The sequence below is a fragment of the Thunnus thynnus genome, chromosome 3 (assembly GCF_963924715.1).
Source record: "Thunnus thynnus chromosome 3, fThuThy2.1, whole genome shotgun sequence".
NCBI classification, from domain to species: domain Eukaryota; kingdom Metazoa; phylum Chordata; class Actinopteri; order Scombriformes; family Scombridae; genus Thunnus; species Thunnus thynnus.
The window spans coordinates 5430704-5454408 of record NC_089519.1 but is presented as its reverse complement, the minus strand read 5'-3'; the positions used below and the strand labels follow the sequence as shown (position 1 = coordinate 5454408).

The following is a 23705-nucleotide window of genomic DNA, read 5'->3' as shown; positions in this document are numbered from 1 at the left end:
TTTTTGATGTCTGTGAACAAGGTTTTAAATTTTTATTGAATCTCAAGCACAAACATACATGATTATCCTTTATTGCTCATGGCATTCTTTGTTGTCCCCAGCAGCTCGTTCTCACATCTAAACCACCAATAAGTAGAACAAAATCAAGCATCATTTCACGTCGTAGTAGTCACTTCAGTATGTGTGTGTGTATGTGTGTGTGTGTGTGTGTATGTGTGTACAGAGAGAAGTTGGTCTCTTTCTCACATATCTTCACATGATGCAAAATCCAGACTTGTCATTTACTTTCAAGTTAATACTGCTTAATAGATAATCACCAGTACATGTTTTTGTTTATTCGTACAGATTCATTCAGTATTCTCTCCCTGGCAGTACACCCTGATAGTAATACTACTGTATATATAATGTAGACTCTGGTTTTATGGCTAAAAGCTTAAGGTTTTGGCTGTTGTCTGAACTGCTACACGGTCATTCTTCAATAAAACAACAACAACAATAATAATAAAAAAAAAGAAAACCCTGCAAACCTGTAAATTAAATGTCCTCAATGCATACATACAGTATCATTTTTAATTACTGATATTATTAACGGTTATATCAACATGATAGTGAAAACACACTCAAACTTAGGATTTATTGCCTTAATATTTTTTGCATGATAAAGAACACAGGGAGGGTGGGTTTGTACATATTCACACAACAGACTTTTCTAGACAAATGGCATGCAACACATACTGTAAGAAGGAGGTCGGACGCACTGAACAGGGGAATAGAAACATTTTTTTTAACACTACACTACATGGATGTTGTCACACTTCGATGTCGAGCATTTAGGGAGTGTGTAGGGGAGATAGACAATAGGTTTAACAGAGAATGTGTAACACTGTGCAAAAGAGTTTTACATAAATTTTAGACACAGTCGAACACAAAACAGTAGCTTTAGGAGCACACAAGTCTTTAAATTTCCTTTTTAAAATATGGCTTATCAAGTTATCACATGTTTTTATTATTATTTTAGAGACAGACACACAGTTAGTATAATAATTTCATATAATATTTTATGATTGTTTGCCCACCTTGAGGCCTGTTATGTATTCATTTATTTATATACAAATTGAGTGAACAGCATGGTGGACTAGGAGATTGTTTTTTTTTTTAGTGCTGCGAGAGAGCTCTGCAGCTATCGCAGAGGAGAGAAAAAGGAGTTTAAAACTTCTCAGATTATGAGGATAAACCATCTAACATTGTTTCTTTAGCCCCTCTGCTTGCTGTTAGCTTCATTAGTGTAACATAGCTAACGTTAACATGAGCCAAGCTAACGTTTACCTGGCCATTGGGTCAGCCTAGCTTAGTCTACAGGCTGCAATTCACATTGCTGGTTCATATCTGATTAATTTCCCCACCTATGTCACATCATAACCTAATTTGTTTTGTCTGAACACCAAAACACTGGATTTAACTTCATTTTATGTACTTGCATGTGAAAAAAAACCTGCTTTAGGCCAACCTCGTGAATTTAGCCTACGAACTAAGCTAGATAACATTAGCATTAGCCAGCAAGCTAAACTACTTCTTTAGCATGTCTTGCAGTGGGCCTGGCAGGTATTTCATCACTGTGTCCATGATGCTTTCCTCTTCCTCCTCATCACCGCAGCCGGGTGGCACGGCCTTCTTAGGTCGAGTCAAGCTGCCGGCTGCAGGCTCCTCTGCAGCGGCTGCTGCCTCAGCTTCGGCCTCCTCGCGCTTTTTCAAGCCATACTGGTGGTCAAACACAGAAATATACATATGTTGAAACTATTGCTCTGAAAGTTAGGCGGGGCAAACAAAGAAAGCAAGGAAAAATCAGGTAAAAGAAAACACATCACACTAGAATGACACAAATATCAAGAAAATCTTATGTCAAAGGTGTTTTTCATAGCTGTACAAGACAGGTGGATTTCAAGATGGTGCCCCATTGAATCTAATGAAAGTTGTGGAGAAGAGGTCCTTCATGCTTCCTTCAGTCAACAGCTGCCAAGTGGCCAGAAAATCAACTATTGCAGCTTTAAGAACTAGTAATGGACGGATTCTTTTCACAGTATCAGTTCCTTCGAGTTGATTCGTGTAAATTTATTGAACCTTTCGAGTTTTAGTACATTTTGTCAGTTTCTCCATGACACTCAGTTATGGTGCATGCACATTCGACAGCTAGTGCAGCTAATGCCAGTGTATTACCAGTCATCATGTATAAGTTTACATTAATAAAGAAAAATAAATAATATAATATATATATATAAATGCATTGATTCAGTATCCCACTTATATATAAGCTCAAAACGATGTTACAGAAATGTGATATGACGCTGACCAACAATCTGTCGGTCTTTTTGAGGGGCAGGTAGCAGACCTCCTAGTTTGAGAGACCAGCAGTTTGTTCAGTCTCGTTCAATTTAACCTGCCGTCTGTCTCGACTCGAGCCCAATTAAATCCCTTCTCGTTCACTCATACGTCCTAGTCCCAGAGAACGGTTCATTTGATCTCGTTCAGTGAGTAGCTGCCGGGCTGTCTCGACTCGAGTCACTCGCTGACGTTCTCGTTCGAGACAATGATTCACGCTCATTCATTGGTGCTCATTCATGTTTTGAGTGACTGCACCACCGTAGCAGGCAGTGTGAAAAGTACCCTACGATAACAGTGAGTGGGTGTGGGCGGTATGAGTGGGATTCATGAGCACTCGGTATGTTCGACAGGCTGACCCGGTACATACTGGACACTAAAAAGATTCGTTCAAAAAGATTTGTTCGTTCATTCTTGCCCATCACTATCAAGAACTGAGTTGTAATCAGGTCTGCTTATAACTTGTAAATATGGGGCAAATTGAACATTATCCATCCCATTCTCTCTATCTGTCCCTTTCTGAGTCAGTTCATTTATTTCTGTGTGTTTGAGCTGAGTAATATTTTGGAATATCTTAAAAACAGAGTAAATCTCTTGAGAGTTAACACCATGACAGTGCATGTCAAAAAATTGTTGTTGCGTCACAGAGCAAAAATCAACTTTGAAAACTGTTTGAACCAAAACTTAACCTTAATTCAAAAAGTTATTACAGCAAGCAAAAGAAGATTTTACGGATTGAATCCATAATATTTTTAATTAATATTCATCTCTATCTTTATGAGGGTATGCTGTGAAACACTAACATCATTCTCCAAACTTTGTTATTGAAAATGATCAGGTTTGTCAGTTTGCACCATTATATTTGTCAACTTACCAACGTCATCGAGATAAAACTACTTTACAATCATGACACTATTTGCTTCATCATCTTTGCTGATGTATGACATGCATAAAGTAATATGAACATTTATGGCGGTATCTGGCACAACATGATAAAACTGTGGAGGAAAATGACAGAAACCTTTTGGTAACAAGCACTTTGGGAGTTGTTCCTTGCTCTTTGTCCTCCTCTGGGACAACTTAAGAAGAATAGAGGAGGAGGTGAGGAGCCAGGAGAACAGTGCTGCTTTTCATCCCGCTGATTCACAGTTTTCCCCTCAGACCTGCCCCACCCACAGACTGCCTGTCTTTCACACTACCTCTGCAGTGAGGTGGTTACACTGCAGCCATTACCATCACAGCACACCCCACACGCTGACGTCTGTCGAGAAGAGAACTTAAAGCAAACACTGAATGAAAATGAGCTAACGCTAGCGACAGCTGAGCTCAAATTAGAAAATGAAATGCACATAAAACTAATGCAGGACGCAAACATTTATGTAAGACAGAAATACAAATGCATAAAAGTGTACGATGTATAAACCTGCACAATGGCCAGTGCTATTTCTGAGTATATTTATTACTGTCTAAAATTTCTAATTGATTGTTATTAATCATGGCTCCTCATTTTGTTCCTCAACTGCTTTATTTTTCTCTTATTTCTGTACAGCTCTTTCCTCGATCCTCCACTGATGTATTTTATCATCTCAGAAAGTTAAAAATAGCCTAAAAGAAAACATGAAACATAAAGCAAACAAAAAATAGTGTCATAATAGTCTATTTCCATCACAGGTCTGTTAAAAAAAAAAGAGTTTCTCTGGCAGCCGAGATGTGACGCCTTTAGAAGCTGAGTTGACAACAGAAGAGAGGACAGCATCCAAAAATCATCAAAGAAGATTTTCCTGCTGAAAGCATCCGTAGTAACAAAAACGTATTTGCTGGTACACCTGTGGTAGCAGATCTGGATTGTTTCTCTTTAGCCATGCTAGTAGCATATGGCTCTATGGATGTTTGCCACTTTGGTCCGGGCCAAATTAGTATCGGGTGGATTGCCATGAAATTTGGTACACACACATTCATGTCTCCCTCAGGATGAATTGTAATGACTTTGGGAATGCCTTTCATCTAGTGCCATCATTAGGTCAGAATTAATACTACAAAATTAATGACATACTCATCACTCATGGCTTGCTAACACGCAAAATAAGATGGTGAACATTACACCTGCTAAGCATCAGTATGTGAGCATTGTCACTGTGGATACAGAGAAATGGTAGTTAAAATCATAGGAAATAATGAAACTCATAGCACCACTGTGTCTAGTTACAGCCTTACACAGCTGTCAGCTGTAACTGCCTTTGCTGTCGCTGTTAACCTGCTGTGTTGTCACAGCCAATGTCATTTCAGTCTAGTTTACTTTTGTTCCATTGTGGGAATTTTTGAGGGCACTACAAACAAACGTAGCAGTGGGTAAATGTAGCGCACTATAGTAAATAGAGATTGAATCCATACAGAGCCATTGTCTTCTTTGTTTCTATGGCGCTTGATATTTTCTGATAGGATTCACTGTTTCAGTCTCACTTTTCTTTATATTGGTGTTATATAGTGTTATATTGGTGTTATAGTCATCGTTTTTATTCACCACCTTCATCTCCTACGACTGATTTTGTTGGATAAAAGACTTGGTACTTTAGTTAGTCAGTGAGTTGTCTGTCATTGTCACTATACCTTATCCCTGATGCCTTGTCTCATACTTTCTCTCTCAGCCTCCATCTTGGCATATTTGGCCTTCCTCTCCTCCTCCTGCTGCCTCAGCGCCTCCTGTCGCTCTTCCTCCTTCTTTGCTGCATCTGGGTCCTCCTCCTTCTCCTCCCCACCCAGCATCTTGCCTACATCAGGAGGGCCTCCTGAGACAGAGAGAAAGAGTGGGAGAGAGCAAAAAAGAGAGAGAGAGAGAGAGAGAGAGAGAGAGAAACAGACAGTCAGGCAAATAAAGGAAGACATGAGACACCATGACAGCTCTAGCAGGCCTCTACAGGATTGAGATGTCAAATTACCAGATTAGTCTGTTGGACAGTGAGAGAAAAAAATTGTGACAGAGAATCAAGGCAGAGAGGTAAATTAACTCCTGGGACTGACAAAAATAGAGACAGCTCCTCAGGTGAAGCCTTAGAGAGACATAAAGAAAAGAAGAAAGCTACCAATAGCTGTTATTTTGTGTCAAAATCCAGTTACTTTGACCAATTTCTTTCTTTCCAGTTTTATTATTCCTGTGGAAATGTATTCCTGTCATGGCGGGGAAACCTTTGAAATAGCAATTAGACCATCAGGGAGACGTTTTTTTTGTGGTTTATTTCAGAGAGTATGGACGATGTGTTTTAACATACCAACCTTTTCTCATGAGCTACATATTCCAGCTTGTCACATTACTGGTTCAATAAGTTGTTTAACTCTTGAACATGGCTGCAAATGTGTGTATTTATGTTATGTGTTCTGTTCTTTGCTCTAGTCTTATTACATATTACATATTAGTATCAGTTTTTCTGTGAATTATAAAAGATGAAACTATTGTAATGTAATACGATACAATATATTTTCTGTTTATATTATTTGTATTTAGTTGGATTTAGATTATTTTTCAATGCTCTAAATTAATTATATTCACACTGAGCCTTTAAGCAGTCAAAGAAGAAGCGGCCTCTGTCACTGGTGTCAAACATTAAATATCTGACTGACCAGTTGAGTTGTTAACTGTGTCTCCACCCTGTTTGCAGCCTGATTGGAGACACTCCATACATACCGGTAAAGCACCAGCAGCATGGTTGGGAAATGAACTGGTCTAATGCTGCTCCTTTCACTCATACCTGAAAAGCAGTGCTTTCTAGAGCAGGGATTTCAGAGCAGTGCAATCCTCATTAAGAACGATACCAGCGACCCCAAAAAAAAGTCAGTAAAATTGTCTTAATACTTTATTTTTCCACATTTTATATATTAATTTAACTGTTAAATATATTTTCTGTAAATTGCATCTTCCTATATGAAGGTCTAAGTCTTCTCATTCCTGTTTCTTTTGGCCTAAAAACAGTCACCTCTAAGAATATTGACTCTACGCCATGCAGCCTCAAAGAAATCGTGTTTTGTGTGTAATTGTAGAATGTAAACTCCTTCTCAGGTCATAAAAAAACCCCCGATTACCAGAACAACAACTAGCTTTGGTGGCCCTGTAGCGGGAGGAATAGTCCCCACTTCCCCGACATCAAGGAACTGTGGATCAGGCTGTGTCTGTGCATCCAACTATCAGCATCTAATTTAAAATAATCAGACCGAACAGGACTTACTGTTTCAGACTTGCTGCATAATCAGTATAATGCAAGAGGAAGGAAGAAAGAACGAGCGAGATGTGAGAGAAAGCACAGTTCATAGTATGAATATGAGTTTTGCTTATTTTACCACAAGGCACAAGCCCTGGAGTGTGTCTTACTGTCCCCGTAGGAGTTATACATCCCATTAAATAATGCCTCATGATGCCGAAGCACAAAAATGCTGAGTGTTGAAAAAAAAAACAACAAGAGAAAAGAGGAAAACCTGTCAACAAGCATCAACAGAAAATAAAAAGACCAAGAGAAAAGGCGGTGTGGTCTAAAGGATTTGGGGGGGAAAGACTGGAAAAGATAAGTAGGAAAGAGGAGGGAAAAAACAAAAAGAAGAAAGAAAGACAGGGGAGATAGGGAGTCTGTATACTGCTGAATATCGTGACAAAACAAGACATATTTAGAAAACAAGGAGAGCGTGAGGAGAGGGAGAGAATCTGTCAGAAACTATTGAATCCAATTAGCTGAGCTGTTCCAGTTAGTGGGATTACCCAGCAGTTTCTGTGGGACCAGAGAGAGAGGGAGAGAGCGTGACAGCTAAAAAGATGGAGGGGAGGAAAAAAATGGAGGGAGCAACGAGAAGAATGACAAATTGAAGGGAGGGGAAAGAGAAGGTGGAGAAGAAATTGGGTGTAAAGGCAAGAGTGGTGAAAAAAAAAAGAGAAGAATTAAGGGCAGAGAAAGAAAAGGGGGGAGAGGAGGGAAGAGATGAGAGGCAGGCAAAGGGCATCTGAGGAGAGAATGAAAGCAAGCAACCAAGAAAGAAAGAAAGACATTGTGCTCTGCAGCTGCCCCCGGTATTGTTAATATTTTGAATCATCAGCATAATAAAAAACGAACTGCACCAAAATGCTGAGATAAAAGACCGGAGAGGCAGAGGACAGGCAGAAAAAGATGAAGTGTGAAGGGATGAGTGCATGAGCAACAAAGGGAAAAAAAAGAAGGGAAATAATAAAACTGCAGTCTATGAAAAGAGAGTGAGACGCTTTTCAGTGATTTCTACAGCTACAAGCTCATCATTTCAATCTTGTTTAAATGTGTAAAATGGGTATCTATAGCTGCATTCAATTCTATATATTTTTTCTATAAGAGACCTGAGCAGAGAACAAAATCTGTTTAATCTAGTTATTAATAGTCATGAAAAATCTTTAAAAGCAAATTGGACCTTTTTAGGAAATGTGCTGGTTCAGTTAAATGAGAAGATCGATGCTGCTGTTATGTCCGTCCATAAATAAAAAGCTGGAAACAGCAGCCGATTAGCTTAGCTTAGCATAAAGACTGGAAACAGGGGGAAACAGCTAGCCCGCAAGTATCTATAAAGCTAAACTAATCAAAATGTGAAAAACAACATACTATTTCTTGGATGAGTGCAGTAACTTCTGGTAGATTTTGTTACCTTCAGACAGAACTAGGCTAGCTGTTTACCCCGTTTACAGTTTTTTGTATGTGAGTTTTTGTGCTAAGCTAATCTAAGCTAAGCCAAACTGGCTGCAGGTGGTAGCTTCATATTTAGCATACAGATGAGAGTGGTATCGATCTTCTCATCTCAGTCTCGGCGAGAAAGTGAATAAGCATATTTCCCTAAATTAACTAATACTTTCAATACTGTTCATCCATAGTTATGACGTGTAAACTTCATCAACACATCGGTGCTGCTCACACATTGTTTGATGGACAGGTGCAGGGGGAATTACAGTGCACACCATAGCATTCAGGACTCAGCGTCAAAGATGGAAACTCAATCTAAAAATAACAATAGATCAATCACATTAATGAGCTTGGAATTAAATGAAAGAGACAGACAGATTAGACAGAAATACAAAGAGAAAGACAGAGAAATCCAAAGTAAACTAAGGTGTTGCTGTATCAGCCAAATAGCACCAAGAAGGCTTAAGTAGGCTGCCCAGTCATGATACGCTATCTCTGCTTCTTACAAGTGTGTGAAGGGAGAGAAATGGAGCTAAAGTGCATATACGGTAAGTGTCCCTATATGAACATAAGGGTATAAATAATTGCTTAGTTCCATTTTAGGCATACATGCATGAGTTCTAGTATGGTTGAGCAATTACTCTTCATGTGTATAAGCATGTGTGGATGCATATTATGGATACGAAATATCTGGTGTGACTTTGCGTTAATGGCTAACATTTACATGCAAACAGTGTTTGCGCTAGCAGGTCATATCTCAGTTAAAGTGTTACTCCAGACTGTTTGTATGCAACTTTAATCGCCACTTGCCCTGCATCCATACATACTCTAGAGACGCCATTTTGTCTTAATTACAGTGCATCAGCCACTGCAACAGTAAATAAAACTGGAACCATTAAGAATTCCTATTTGCAAATGAGTAGTGGTATACATTGATGCACATATCATACCATCAAAACACTGAGTTTAACTTGATGACATGTTCACATGTGGTAGTATCCTTGCTAATGTCAGAATATCCCACACTTATCTAGATTTCTCAGAGCAAGTTTAAGAGCTTACCTTGGATATTGCAAACAGTATTCAGGATCAGCGTATGAGCCCAGTACCTGAACATCTGCAATAGCGCTCATGTAAGCACTGCTATTGAATCCTCTAAGTAGAGCAGCTTTGCCTCATTGTCAAATAATTCCCTTACAACGACACAAAGAAAGCCCTACAGTACTTCTTTTGACGACGGTAAGCCAAACCAAAACAAACTTAGTCTGGTTTCACAAAATCTTATTAGCACATTCAAATTGTCTTTGTTCGGATATAAGAAAAAAAAAAAAAAAGAAACAAAAAAGGATCCTGGGTGACAAAACCCTGTTATATTGAGCCATGATCCCAGCTCTTGCTTTGTGTGCCATTTGCGAGAGATACAGCAATGTCCTGTCAAGCCAGAATAATTCTATTAAACTGTCAGGCATCACATTAACTGTGTCAAGCTATGTTTGAGTGTTTTGATTTAAGTGTCTCTACACTTTAACCCTTCATTCTGTATAACGTTTTTGCAAGAGTCTGTGCAACATTCAATATATAAGCTAATAGAAGCTTAATGGAAAGCTGACAGGTTGGCCTTTAGCCTGCTTTCATCATTTTTATATAATCCACATTACAACAGATGAGTCGACATCGATGAAGACAAAGAAGCATTTAGTAGAGCACAGAGCAATTTTCCATCATGCAAAGCCGGTGCAAGTATATTTTTTAAAATTTGATCTCCTTCAAACTTTTCTGGCAGAGATAAAGTTATACGATGATTCTTTTCTCGATACTTTCTTCAGTTTAGATAAAAGGTGTCATCTTTATAATCCTTTCCTTCTAAAAATTCTCTGCTAAATCTTTGTTAAATCCAAAGTCTTGAGGGAAAGCGGGAAAAGGAGACTAACCTTAGCTAACTCTCCCAGTGCTTGAACCTTTGACAGCATCAGATAAACAGTACTTATCTTTTCTTTTCCCACTCAAGGTTCTCAGGCAAATCCCTCTCTAAATCCAAAGTGTGGTGGGAAAGCGGATGAGTATAAAGATCTAGGTTTGGCCTTCGGGACAAAAACCGTTGTCTCAACGCAGTTTATTTTTACAGCGGACGGGGGGGGGGGGGGGGGGGGGACGTGGTAGGAAAGGAGGAGAAGGCATGCTCACTGTTGTTCTGCTGCCTCTTTATTCGCTAATTGGTGGCAGTTGTGCTTTGAGTCAGCTATAATTTCCCTCAGGTGGAGCAGCTTTGCACGATGTATAAAGCAGGAGTCAGAGTGAGACGGCTTTATTTCACACTGGGGCTTAAGTTCACCAATGCAAACTTGCTCTCTTGACCCACAATTTAAGAAATATAGGTTGTCAAACTGCCACCTGCTCTTAGCTTATATTTGGAAGTTTTTATGCCAGAATCTTCTTTAAGTAACATTTGACTCTCAATAGCTGATTTCTTATAGTTTAAAGTTACAGTAGCTGTTGATCCATTTAATTACTAAACTGAATATTTTTTGTATCATATCTCACCTATGTTGTTCATAAGGCAATTACCTGAAAATGTTGAAAGCTAAACCTAATTTGATTTGATGATGGATTTGAAATGATTTGGATCTGATTCTCAATCCCTTCTATAGATCTGGTTCTTACCGGACAAAGATGATATTATCATCTGAACACCACAGCTTCATCATAGATGTGGTGAAAACTTCTGTCTTGGATTTGAATCTGATGAGACTGAACAACCTGTCTTCTGATCTGCACATAATTTGAGTAGCAAGTGGCATGATTTTACCAATGACATGGGGAAGATATGTATATATAAATATTTAATAAAGATAACCAACAGGGTGGGAGTAATCATGCATTAACCCTAATTTTCCAGCATAAAAGGTTGTGATTTACTGCTCCTGCAGAATATGGTTGCTGGCATTTGGTCAAGGAAAATTCTCAGCATTCTGTCATAGCGTTATATCCGTCAGAACACCCTATTTTTGACAGCGCCTGCCTCGCGGAGGCAATAAGTTGTTCAATATCTGTCACTGTCGTCAAACTAGTCAGACGTTTCTTGTTCTTGTAGTCCAGGGCTTTACGCTGACACCTTAATGATAAGTTACAGTCTGTCTAAACTGTCCACAGAGCGCTCAGGGGAGGGAGCTTCTGTCAGGGCAGCTCCGAAGAGCCGCTGTGTGTCTCAGGCTCTGCCATCAGTTTAAAATGCATAATGACCTGGCAGCCATCAGCGCTTGTGATTGCTCTGATGAGGTCTCAGTACCAGTTTGCGGAACGGGCTGCATGTTTTCGTCAGATTTTTCTGACTGTAAGTCGATAGTGCTGCAATGTACATCTTAATGCAGCAAGTCATTTAATATAGTCTTGTTCATTTTTGCATTGCTAGTGGTGGGGTTTAAGGATTGATGTCTCTTGGATAGTTTGTGCAACATCTTGATCCAGAGCACCCTTTGGTATTGATAATTCTGGTCCTTGATGATCTCAAATTATTTCAATGACCCATCTAAACTTTTGCCTCTTGTAGCTCCACCGTCAGGTCAAAATTTCCCAAATGAGCAGATTGCTATTAAAGTTACAGAGCACATTCAGTGTTCCCAGGTGTTAAAACTTTCCTATTTTGAACACTGTTATGTTTTCACTAGGGCTGCAACTGAAGATTATTTTCATTATTGATTAACCTGCCTATTATTTTTTGGATTAATCGCTTGGACACATCCAAAAACTGTGAAAAATGGTCATTTACATCCTAGAGTCCAAGATGACGTTGTTAAATGTCTTGTTTTGTCCAACAATTCCAACAATCAAAACTTGAAATTCAGTTTACTATGATATAAAACAAGTACAGTAGTTCAGTACAGTGCTACTAAAAATTTTCAGTATGTGTTTCTCAGATGCAAAATGTAATAAGATAATATTATTTTGCTTCCAGTATCATCTACACTACCTGCGGCTAGTTTATATATTTTGAAAGGAAAACATTTCTAAAAAAGATCATAGAAACCTGGTTACAAATAGCTCTTTGTCCCTCTCTTTCTCTTTCTCTCTCTCGCTCTCTCTCTCGACACCCGTGACTTTGATGGTTGGATGCAGTATTTTATAGAGTTTATAGCATCTGGACATACTGTCAAACACACACATATATACACACATCCTGTGCACTCTGGAAGGAGCTGAAGGTCAATTTGATGAATTAAATATGATTTGCTAGAGCAACACACAAGGAGAAGATGGGGAAGCATGCGTGTCTATGTGCGTGCGTGTGTGCGTGTGCGATGAAGACCTGATTCCCTCAGCCAATCATGTTAGAGTGCTGCTAAATGTGATTATCTGTACTTTGAGGAGACGAGGTGAGGGAAGAACATCTCAAGGTGTCTCCTGTTTTCATTTCACCTCAAATCACACTGCTTCGTTACACTTAACCACTGAACATGCCATCCATTAATGGGCATTAATAATATGGTTGTCGACACTTTGTTACAGGTTGACATATAATCAAATATATAATGAGGTTAGGTTAAAGAATTTAAATTTTTGTTTTGGACACAAGTATATCAAAAGACATGGGAACTGTAGTTGTTGCATGTAAGAAAATAATGGTTTTACCTTTGTTATATGACAAGGTGTTCAAATGATTTTAGCAAGAACAGTAGTATGTCATGTTTAACTTACAATATGAACTGATTCTCCTCAGCTTTTAAGAAAGATCTAAGAACAAATACATTGCAGAACATAAGCCAATTAAAAAGAAGGTATCCTAAAAAGTAGTTGGGACATTTGTTGCATCTATTGGGGAATATTTTCAGCCACGGATTAATACAAATTTTATGTGCGAGTAGGTATTTATTAGTGATGCATCAATCTGATACACTTTGAATACATTAAATACAGTTTATCTGTCAGTCTCGTTATGAAATGTAATGTTTCTTTCATTCCATCAGGGTAACACACAACAATGCTTGGCCTTATGTTACCTTACATAAATGATTGAAATGACTTCCACTCAGTGAGGTACACATATTAAAGAATTGATTTTGATTTTTTCTTGGGCTTTATCCTTTAGTGTCTTGTCATGAAGACTCAACAGCTATGCAGCTATCAGCTGCCATGCAGTACAGTATCATGACAAAGTAATTTTAGCTTGTTTGCTATGTAATCCATGAAGCAGTTATTGTAAAATAAAGGACACTGAACATTCAGCATGGTTGGGGTCTACTCTAGTTCACTTGTCTTTCCTGCCTTTCATCCTCCGCATGCTGCAGCAGTGACAAGCTTTTCAAAAACTCCTTTTACAAGCGCATCATTTTTGCATCATTTTGCAAAATGAAAAAAAAGAAAAGAAACATTGGCATGGGTTTGTATGGGGAGGTTCTGTTGTCAATGTAGCCTCCAAAAGGATTAAAAATTAAATATGTTTTGTTTTTCCTTTGAGTCTGTCACAAAGCTTTGGTCAGACTAGACCACTCACTGTCATAAGCTATTAAGGGGCCTATTATGCTCATTTCCAGCATATTTTTATTTTTGGACTCTACGAGAGTAGCTTTGCATGATTCACAGATCAAAAGCTCCTTATTTATCTTATACTGGCCCTTTATGCAGCGCCTCAGTTCAGCCTCTGTCTCTAACAGGCAGTTTTAGCTCCTGTCTTTTTAAGGCCCCCCTTATGATGAGCTCATCCGTTCTGATTGGTCAGCTTTCCAGAAGCCTGCCAAGGGATCAGAGTGGCATTAAGTTACCGCTGATGCAAACCCAACATTTCCTACTTTAATGCTTCATATTAAAAGCTTTTCAATGACTAAATAATGGGAGACTTTTTGGAACAAAGTGCCTGATGATATAAGATGTGTCACAACTATGTCATCTTTTAAAAGCAAGCTTAGGACCTACCTGTTCTCTGTCTCTGTCTCTCTCTCTCTCTCTCACTCACTTACTCTCTTCAGGTATGTATGAGTGGGTATGTTTGTGTGGGTGGGCAGGGGGATGAATTATTTTGAGTTTATGTTTTTTTTCACATATATGTATTTAAATATATATTCATGATTTATTTTATTTTGTTCATATTTGTTGTGTGTGAAGCACATTGAGCTTACATTGTATGGAATGTGCTATATAAATAAAATTAACTGACTTGACTTGCTTGGAGACATACTTACAGTATTACTGTAGCATTAAATGTGATGCATGAATATAATCGCTATAATAAAGATTTTAAAAAATGATTGATAGTCTTAATCTCACAGCGGTGGAACTCTTGATACTAGAGTTTCTCAAAGTTAAAATCTAATTTCCTTTGAACACCTTCGCTTCAGGCATTGCAATAAAAGTCATCCTTCTTTTTGGTGCTTTAGATCCGTCCAAGACTAGACACAGAGCTACAGAAATGTAAAATTCTGTATAAATTCAAGCAGAAACATACTAACTTCTTGGCATACATTTATCCTGTGATAACACATATGTCTCAAATTGATGTCCTAAAAAACCTCTATATTCCTCTAGCAGAGCCTGTACAGATTTTTACCTTGGCAAGCCACGCAAGTGTTAATGAAATTTAATACAAATGTTAAATGTTTGCTAATTTGCCTGCAGGGTGTGATTGAGCATCATACCTTGGGGCTAATGTCTACCTCACATATCAACCCCCTTTTCTGTCAAACTTCAACTTTTGGGAGTTGGGAAGTGCCGAGTCAGCACTGAAGCACTCAGAATCATAAGCAATCAATGCACAAGGAAACCACAATGGTTCTTGGATTGAAGGTTGGGAGAAAAAGCATATGAGAGCCTGTTTCATAGCTCCCAAATAACAACAGCGCTTAAATGATTAACAATCCTGAACTGTAGGATGAAGTGCAACTTCCATATTTTAGGAACCTGTGAGCTACAGTGGTGACTCACAAACTGTAATCTAGGGAGTCAGTGGTACTGAACTGCTTTATCTACAAGTTGACATTGCTCGATACTAGTTTGTGTCTACACACTCTATAAAAGAGTTGTTAGTTGTATCAGCAGTTAATAGCCTAAATCCCTCTGTTTTTGTGGGCTGGATAGGATTTATTACAAAAGGCCAATTAGTGAGGTATTGCTCGTTATGCCTGTTGTTCAAACCAAAAGTCGAATTGTTAATGAGGATAGAAAGGTGCATCGATATTTCATTTCTTTTTCACACAATCGCAGAAAATGAATCACATGGAGAAAATTCTGGGGTATAAATATTGGTGACGCTTTATTTCAGGTCCCTTAATTATACACAAATGTTCTTGTAGTTGTGACATTTTACTGAGAGGGTGGTACAAATGATAATAAAAAACTGAAGCAAAAAGTCAAGTTGGTTTAGTTGGTAAGTACCTACTCATTATATTGTATAATATGTCAAATGATATATTTGCATATTGGGTTTTTTCAATACTTTTCCTAAAAGTAGCTGATGTGCCACAGTTAATTCTTTGATTTCTTTGAAAGGGTTATGTAATTTGGTAGTATACCTGAGTATTACAGAGTTTTAAGTTTTGCAATAATAATTACATATGAGCCCAAAAATAATGAATTAGCACTCGCCAACTAAACCAACTTTCTTCCTTTTTTTTTTCTTTTAATTTGTACCAAAGTGCACCACCCTCTCTGTAAAATGTCCTAAAAATTAATCATTGAATACCTGCAAAATTTCCAGGAAATTAGTATAAAATTAAAGAACCTCTAAAATAAAGCGATACCTAAATATCACATCTATGGGGACAAAATTAGCCTTTTGGTCAAAATGTTAAGTGTATAAAAGCGCTAGGGGTAATTCAGAAAAAGCTTCGTCAAGTGCATAAAAAATATTTTGCATTCAAAACACAAAGTACAAATGGCAGCTATGAAAAAAAACAGGGAACAGGGAACAGGGATGTAGTGTGAAAGGTTCATCAAGGATTGGACTTCCTCCATGCCCACTGCTCTACAATAATGGTGTCTATACAAGAAGACGGTCCAGGGAAGTTCCTCTTATCTTACTGTTCAGTATGTGTGGATTAAGAATGTAAATAGGCACGACTATCTTTCTATCTTCTACACGGTTACAGTCCTGAGCTCACAGAGCCTCAGGTCACAACTAGTACAAGTTTAAGACACCTTTGTTTTTGCTTTACATATCTGATCCTCACACATCCAATTGGAGCAGTTCTCTATATATACAGTATACAATATTCTGTTCATTAGTAGTAAGTTGACATAGGTCTATTTTCTCTCTCTATTTGTTCTTGTACAGTAAATCAAATGGTCTCACTCTGCCACCTTTATTTTAAGATGTCCATTTAAATGTATTTGCTGAAGTTTTGGTCCAGGATGGCATACAGTCCAGGAGCCATTTTGCCATATATTGCACCAAGAATAATTTGCCTACGGCTACCACCACCAGCAGGTTCATGAGTTTGCAATCAAACAGCTAAGATCAGATTTATTTAAAGGTATACTATGCAGGATTTTCCAAAAAAAAAAAAAAAACTAAGTATAGACTCGTATAAAAATAATCCCTCTCAATCATCACTTATGACCCACAAGTGTGTGGTGGAACATTTATCTGCAGAGACCCTGCCCTGTGCCTGTATTTTCTTATTTTTTTCTTATTTTGCTGTGTTCGGGACGTTTCTGGGCATCAACCTTGCGGCAGCGAGTGTGTAGCTCCCAGACAACAACAGTGCGCAGGTGTGAGGTCAGGACTAATAGCTTAGTGTCCAGGTTACATCGCTGTCTCCGTCTCTCTCCGCTGCTCCGATCTGCTTTCTGTCTCTGTGTCATAAAGAGCTGCAGGTCTGTGTGTCTGTTTGACCGGGGGCGGGGCTGAGCTACACACACGCAGAGCAGAGAGGCCACAGCGGACAGGATGAAGCTCTGCATTCGCACAATGTGGCACCTTCCAGTAGGGTTGTGCGGATGTGCGGCCATGTTTGTTTCTGCTTTAGAACATAACCATCATGAAACAATCAGAAAATTTCTCTGATTCACAGGTTTGATCTCGCCAGCGCTGCTCGCTCTCTTCATTCCTCCTCTAGCTTGCTCGACCACCACTGAGGGGAGGAGGGGCCAACTTTGAATGCTGTGTTTACAAACACCAACCGACAAATCCTGCATAGTATACCTTTAAGAAACTTACTTATCTTATGATCTACCTTTTTAATATTGCTCTTGAGACTAGTTAACTTTTTGAATCTCACTGAAATATTTTATTAATATTTTATTTTATTTTATTTATTTATTTTTTACTCGGTTTTATTGTTTTTTTAGTCCTTGTTTGCAACCTTTGATTTGTTAAGTGCCTAAAATGTTTTTTATGCAATTTATGGGAAGTACCATGAGCTGCATTTCATGTATGAAAGATGCTATGCAAGTAAAGTTTATTATTATTATTGCTGCATATTTTTTAAATTATTTTTGACATGCATTCATTTACATATAAATGCATATAAATGGTATATTCAACACTTTTCAGTTGTTTAAATACCAATAAATATAGAGTGCTACAGTTGTTTTATCTACCTGCCAGTTACTTTGTTGTATTGTCATGACAACACAACAATACCAGTATCACAATACAACACAAGACTATGAACTATGAGACTATGAACCACCGCAGAGGAGTAAACCCAACGAACTCCCCCGTCTCTGCAGATGATATGGCTCTGGATCTGTAGTCCTGCTTAATCATCACAGTTCAACATTGCTCTGTTTTTCATGCAAGTATCTGTAATCAAAGAAGCCTTGGAGGATTTGTTAATGCACTGGCAGCATCTTCTCTTTCACAGAGACTCTCATCCACACAGTCATCACCTAATGTACTCAGCAAAGTATTTGTTACTGACAATGTGGAAAATCAAAACTGGAACAAAACAATCATAGGATGGAAAATAGCGAGGTAACAACAGGCCATAAGATCTGTCTGTTTTAGAGTTACAAGTGTAACACATGTAACACGGGAACGTGGCCCAAAGCTGATCAATGCACCAAAATCTGTCTGTTCTGAGATATTTTGTCAGACTTTTGTTTTTCCTGAGTTATTCAGTCTCTCTCAGTAATGTACTTAACTTTGCACGTTGTATGAATTATTTTTTGAGTGGTCTGGAGATGTAAATTTTCAAAACGTGTTTTTCAAAAGCACTTTAAATAACTGAGATTCAAAGATTAAAGTGATTGTTCAACATTTTTATGAAAATATTCTTGTTTCTCTTTCTTGCCTCGAGTTACATGAGAATATTTTTTGACTCTCCTTCTGTACATTAAAGATGAGACTGTAGCCAGGAGATGGTTAATATAGCTTACTTTGCTTTTTGTACTGATTAAGCAAAGAAGATAAAAACATATTAATTAATTAGCTTTATTGCCGGTAGGCGGAGTTTGTTACCTTTGGACAGAGCCGAGTTAGCTGTTTCTCCTTGTTTCCACTCTGGGCAAGAAAGTGGATAAGCCTATCTCTCAAAATATATAACTATTTCTTTAATTATTGACCTTTGAAACAGGCGAGACAAGGTCCATTTAGTAGCTGTTCTGGAGCTTTCTATCATATCATGTGATCTTCATCAGCAGATGAGCTAATGAGAAGTCCCTAAATTGCTTTGCCAGTTTGAAACAAGCAAATCATATATTAAAATGAACTTTTTGCCATACTGTGATAGTTAACAGGGAATGTGGGAAAGGAAAGTGGAGGATGACAGGTCCCCAGCCAGAATCAAACCTGGGACATTATGGTTACATGTTGCACATTTTACACCACTAATCCATAAGGACGCCCCATAATGTAATTTAATTGATTGAAGAATATTTCACTAATATTGATGTATTGACTGACAGGCTGTGACTGTTAGATTGATAGCTTTGCTGATTGATTATCTGGCTAATTGGTTTGTTTCATTATCTGATTCCCCCCCCCCCCCCCCACCCCCTCCCCACAGGGAGCTGTAGTAGTTCAGTGCACTGTCAGCATTTCTGCAGACATTTCTGTGGAAAGAGGCCACTGTGTTTCAGTCAGTAAACATGGACCAGAGCCAAAGACAGCTCAAACTACAGTCGAAATGCACAAACAGCAGAATAATCACCCTCAGATAGGCATACACACTGATTGTAAGAAACACATTCACTACTAAACTTTTTCTTTCTTGCCTCCATCCTCTCTATTACTTTTCTCTCATGCGCACAAATCTCTATACCCTGAAGTAGTTCTCTGCAGCCTCCATAATTCATCTTGCCTGGAGATGCAGTAAACACATACTCTGTCCTTTACCGTATCTATAAAACATCTCCCCAGCACACAGAGTGCAAATACACACGCACACACACACGCACACACACACACACAGGCAAACACCCACACTGTCAAATCTATTCCCAAAGTCCGCAGGCAGAGTGCTGCCCGCAGAGTAAAGCCGGCATCCAATGCAATGCAGTTGATTTAAGAATTCATAGCGCAGACTCGAGGCACGGCAGCTATGCAGAGTGAGGCAGCGCTGGCATTCTCTGCATCCCAATGAGGAGCAGGAGCAACTCCTCATCCCAACTGTAACTGCATAACACCTCTGTAACCCAGATGACAGCAGCTCAGCATCATACACGACTGACCGGCATGCGTGCAGCGGCTGCATTAAAACTACTGGTGCCACTTTCCTGCCATTCCCCTCGAAGCCCTAGCTGACGAGAAGGATGAATTACAGGGCTATAATGAGGACTAATTAGGGGGCAAATAATAGCTAAGATAATATTCTAAAGGATAATACCTGAAGGCTTTAAAGGACAGAAGTCTCATGGAAAAAACGTTAAGTCATAGTTCTTGGCAAAATAGCCCTTCTCTATCTCTCTTGCCTCAAAAGACGCCAACAGTTGGATTGAAAAGCATAATCTGCCTGAAGTCATGTGAAAACCTCATTACTCGTATTTCTGGGATCTTCACATTATCACATCATAATGAGAGGAAAATCCAACCCTCCTTGCGCTTAGATCCTCTTTCAAATTCCATTGGGCGAGCTGAAAAATGCATGTGGATCAAGCTAAAAGTAAAGCTGCTGCTGCTGTCCCGAGAAGGTGACATTTTGGAGATACGAGGTTTTCACTTGAAAGATACACTATTACTATGTGACTACTACTCCTGCTGCTGCTGTCCTATTTCATCTGCAGCGGTCCTCATTTACAGAGACTTTTAGGGAATCACTAGTCAAACAAAGACTTTTTTTTTCTACAAAAGCAGAAATAAAGAACAAATTCACAAATAGGTTTCGGTCACGCTGATCATCAAGTTGGCAAAGTCTGACATTGTAAATGGCCAACAGGATGTAATTTTTTAATAAGTCATGCCCTGCCCTGAGAGGTTTTTAAAAGCTAGATGCAGAAAGAAAGAGAGAGGGAATGCGTAGCTGTTGTTTGAAGTCAGCAGTTTGGCGCAAGATGGATTATCACAGTCCCAGTGTCCCCATAACTTACAGGCCAGTACTAGTACTGTACCACTGCTGCTGCTGCTGCTGCTGCTGCTGCTGAGCATCCCTCTAAATCCTTTACACTGCAGTGCTGTTAAATCAACCCCTAGCCCGGCAGGCTACTCACCTCCCAGCGCAGCTTTCATTACAAAATTCATGATGAAGCAGTTCTGTGTTCTCTTCCTTCAGTCGTCACGTTATCAGGGACAGACCTGCAGCCGGGGGGACAGAATACACAAGCTATGACAGCAAGAATACCACTGTTAGGACATGCAGATTCACTCCAGTGGGTTTCATATACAAGAGTTTGATGGGATGGGGGAGGACGATGATGATGATGATGAGGCTCGATGCGGACAAGAAAGGATGAACGACCTCCGAGGATCCTCAACATGCAAATAACCACCAATATTTTAAAGATCAACTCTACTTTTAGAAAAGTAAACATCTGTGCTTGTTTTCACTAAAATACAATACCTTCGCATATAATAATATTCTAATGCCTGTGCAGAATGAATCGGCTCCCTAAACCTCCTCAAACTTTATACCCGAGAACAAAAAAGGTAGCAAAACTGGGTTAAGATGGCTTTACCCTTCACTAAAACACTGTATCCTGAGTTTTGTCGAGGCACCTGCGCCCTCGATTTACAACCACGCTCCATCTTGTGTGGAATTGTGCTGACGCTGCTCGGCTGCCTTTGATGTATCCTCATGGAAATAACTCCCAGAATAAAAGGACGAACAGAGACAGGGTCAAAGATGAAGGGTCAAATATGAGCAAGTCGTTTGTGTCAGTACGGGGGCCTCACACAAGGGGGAATATTTAACGATGCTATGAATTCAAGGTCCCACAGTGCATCTATGGGACGTTTTATTGTCACTATAATAATCAAATAGTATTTCTCTTGGGATTGAGAGTGACTCAGGACTGTCAAATAGGATATTTATATTGGAAATTGCATTTTCTGTAACATTGCTGCTATAATTTTGTGCTCCACATAGTAAGTTCATAGACTTATAGCTACTTTATGATCATTTTAAAATGTTCTTTGTTAGATATTATAATATCCCAGTGATATTTCTGTGGGAGTTGCGGAGCTCAAGTCCGAATTTGAATTTGAACCTTACTTCACTTTAAGATTATTTTTAACCATCTTTTTTTTTTTTACCACATAACAACCCCAAGGGTAGTTTTGCTGCATTTTCCAGCATCCCTCTGCCATTGCAGTACAGCCTAGCGGGGAAAAAAATACCCTTGAAAACTTGCTGCACTCATTATTACATTGCTGCTCCTTCCCCGGGTCATTTTCATTCGCCCAAAGTCGAATCTGCGGCAGCCGAGCGTCTTTAAATCATTTCCTGGTTTCCTTCCTCTTCATCATCATCGTCTGCAGCAGCATCAGCATCACTTTCTCCTCACATGAACCCTTTACAGTATCAACTCTCAGCTCCTTTGGTGCGACGCGGCATTTCGGCACAATTACAGTATCCTGTTCATTTTATTTCTGCACCCACACACGCTTGCAACACACACACACACACACATATATATAGAAGATAATACATGATATACACAGCAGGCTGCGATCAGCATCTTTTACCAAGTGAACGAACATCCTCCCCATCCTGTCCCGTGCTGTAAAGCCACACACCAACATCCCCTTTCTTTGGTTGATCGGACATCGTTTACCTTCTTTTGATCCTCCTCCGTGTCTTCAGCTCTCCAAAAAGCCTCGATGCAGTTTTTAAAACCCCCCTTGCTAATTTTCCTTCAGCTGGGAGAGAGAAGACAAGTTGTGCGTCTGAAAGCAGGGATATTGCCTCTCTGTCCGTCTCAATGTGCGGCTCTCAGTTTGCAGACATGCCGGTTGTGTCAGAGTCAGGCTGCAGCGGCGGAGGAAGAGAGTCTATTCCTGCAGGACGAGATGAGAGCATGCAGAGGGAGAAAGGGGGAGAGGAAGGGAGGGAGCACATGATTTTAATACCACCCAAGTGAAGATGCTGTTTCATTTTCACCGATTCAACAGAAAAGCTATATTGCTGAGTTTAAAAGGGAACATTAAAAAGGTTTCTTCTACTTGATTCAAGTGTGCACTATAATACAACTGCTTGTAGTCGAGAAAAAAAACATCTAATCAGCATTTTCATAAGATTTGTCTTCATGTCCTCACAGTTCTTAATTCATTTGCTCCTTAATTCAAATCTTGCTTTTATTGTTTCCCAAAAGGACAAATTTATCATGGAGTAAAAGGAATTGTTGCATTAAAGAATGGTGTCACAAAAAGACACTTGAAAACATGCTCTAAACTGAAGTCTTCACAATAAACATGAAGTATTCACAATAAACATGATGATAAAATGCCCTGATATGTGGAAATTTAAAGGAGCAGTATTAGATTGTTTTGACCACTTGGGGGCAGCAGAACAAGAACAAGTAAACACAAGATTGAACATGTCACCCTATGAAACGATCAATCGTTGAGTTGTTGACAATTAAATTAATCGCCAACTATTTTGACGATCGATTAATCGTTTGGAGTCATTCTTTAAGAACAAAATGTCCAAATTCTCTGGTTCCAGCGTCTCAAATGTGAATATTTTCTGGTTTCTATGACTGTGAACTGATGTTGGTCGGGACAAAAGAAGACATTTGAGGGCGTCATCTTAGGCTTCGAGAAACTGTGATCAACATTTTTCACGACTTTCTGACATTTTCTAGACCAAAGCTATTCCATTAATCGAGAAAATAATCAACAGATTAATCAATAATGCAGCCCTAACGGAATTATGACGAAATAAATAAAACGTGTTAGCAAACACTTTACACATCCAGCAGTCACAGAGCAACGTTAGCATTCATTTGAAGTCGTGTTTCTGGCCACCTGATGTAAGTACAATATTCGCTATCTTTTTAGCTCTGTTTTAGTCTCCACCAACTTCCCTGAGGGAAATATCTGGCTGTTTAGTGGCTAAATACGCCAACATGTTCACCAGCTAGTTAGTTAACTTTGCATATTGCTAAAAAGGTGCAATATAAATCAACTTACTCACTTACTTTTCACTGAAAACAGCTGCCTGCTGCATCTGGAAATGAGGTTGATGAGAGCGGTGAGAATGAACTAAAACAGTAAAGTGGAAGCGCTAAACCAAAACAAAGAGCTAAAAAGGAACTGCAGAGTCATGTGATCATTCTCTGTGGGTT

At 39.0% G+C, this 23705-nt stretch overlaps 1 protein-coding gene across 1 annotated transcript; it reads right to left on the bottom strand.

Annotated features, from left to right (window-relative positions):
* cplx2a (complexin 2a) lies at positions 1 to 22456 on the bottom strand. Its single transcript, XM_067582376.1, has 4 exons — positions 22194 to 22456; positions 20631 to 20715; positions 4984 to 5162; positions 1 to 1758 (listed from the first exon to the last, which is right to left on the bottom strand). Exons 2-4 carry the CDS (start codon positions 20659 to 20661, stop codon positions 1567 to 1569), a joined length of 402 nt encoding a protein of 133 aa, XP_067438477.1. The 5' UTR covers positions 20662 to 20715; positions 22194 to 22456; the 3' UTR covers positions 1 to 1566.
* Positions 22457 to 23705: the final 1249 nt, after the last annotated feature.

Bases quoted from the DNA above. Each gene is read 5' to 3' on its own strand.
- cplx2a (XM_067582376.1), bottom strand. From the start codon at position 20,661: ATGAATTTTGTAATGAAAGCTGCGCTGGGAG. The intron at 5,163-20,630 runs GTGAGTAGCCTG...TCTCTGTCTCAG, and splicing joins AATGAAAGCTGCGCTGGGAG to GAGGCCCTCCTGATGTAGGC. The intron at 1,759-4,983 runs GTATAGTGACAA...TTTGACCACCAG, and splicing joins GACAAGGCATCAGGGATAAG to TATGGCTTGAAAAAGCGCGA.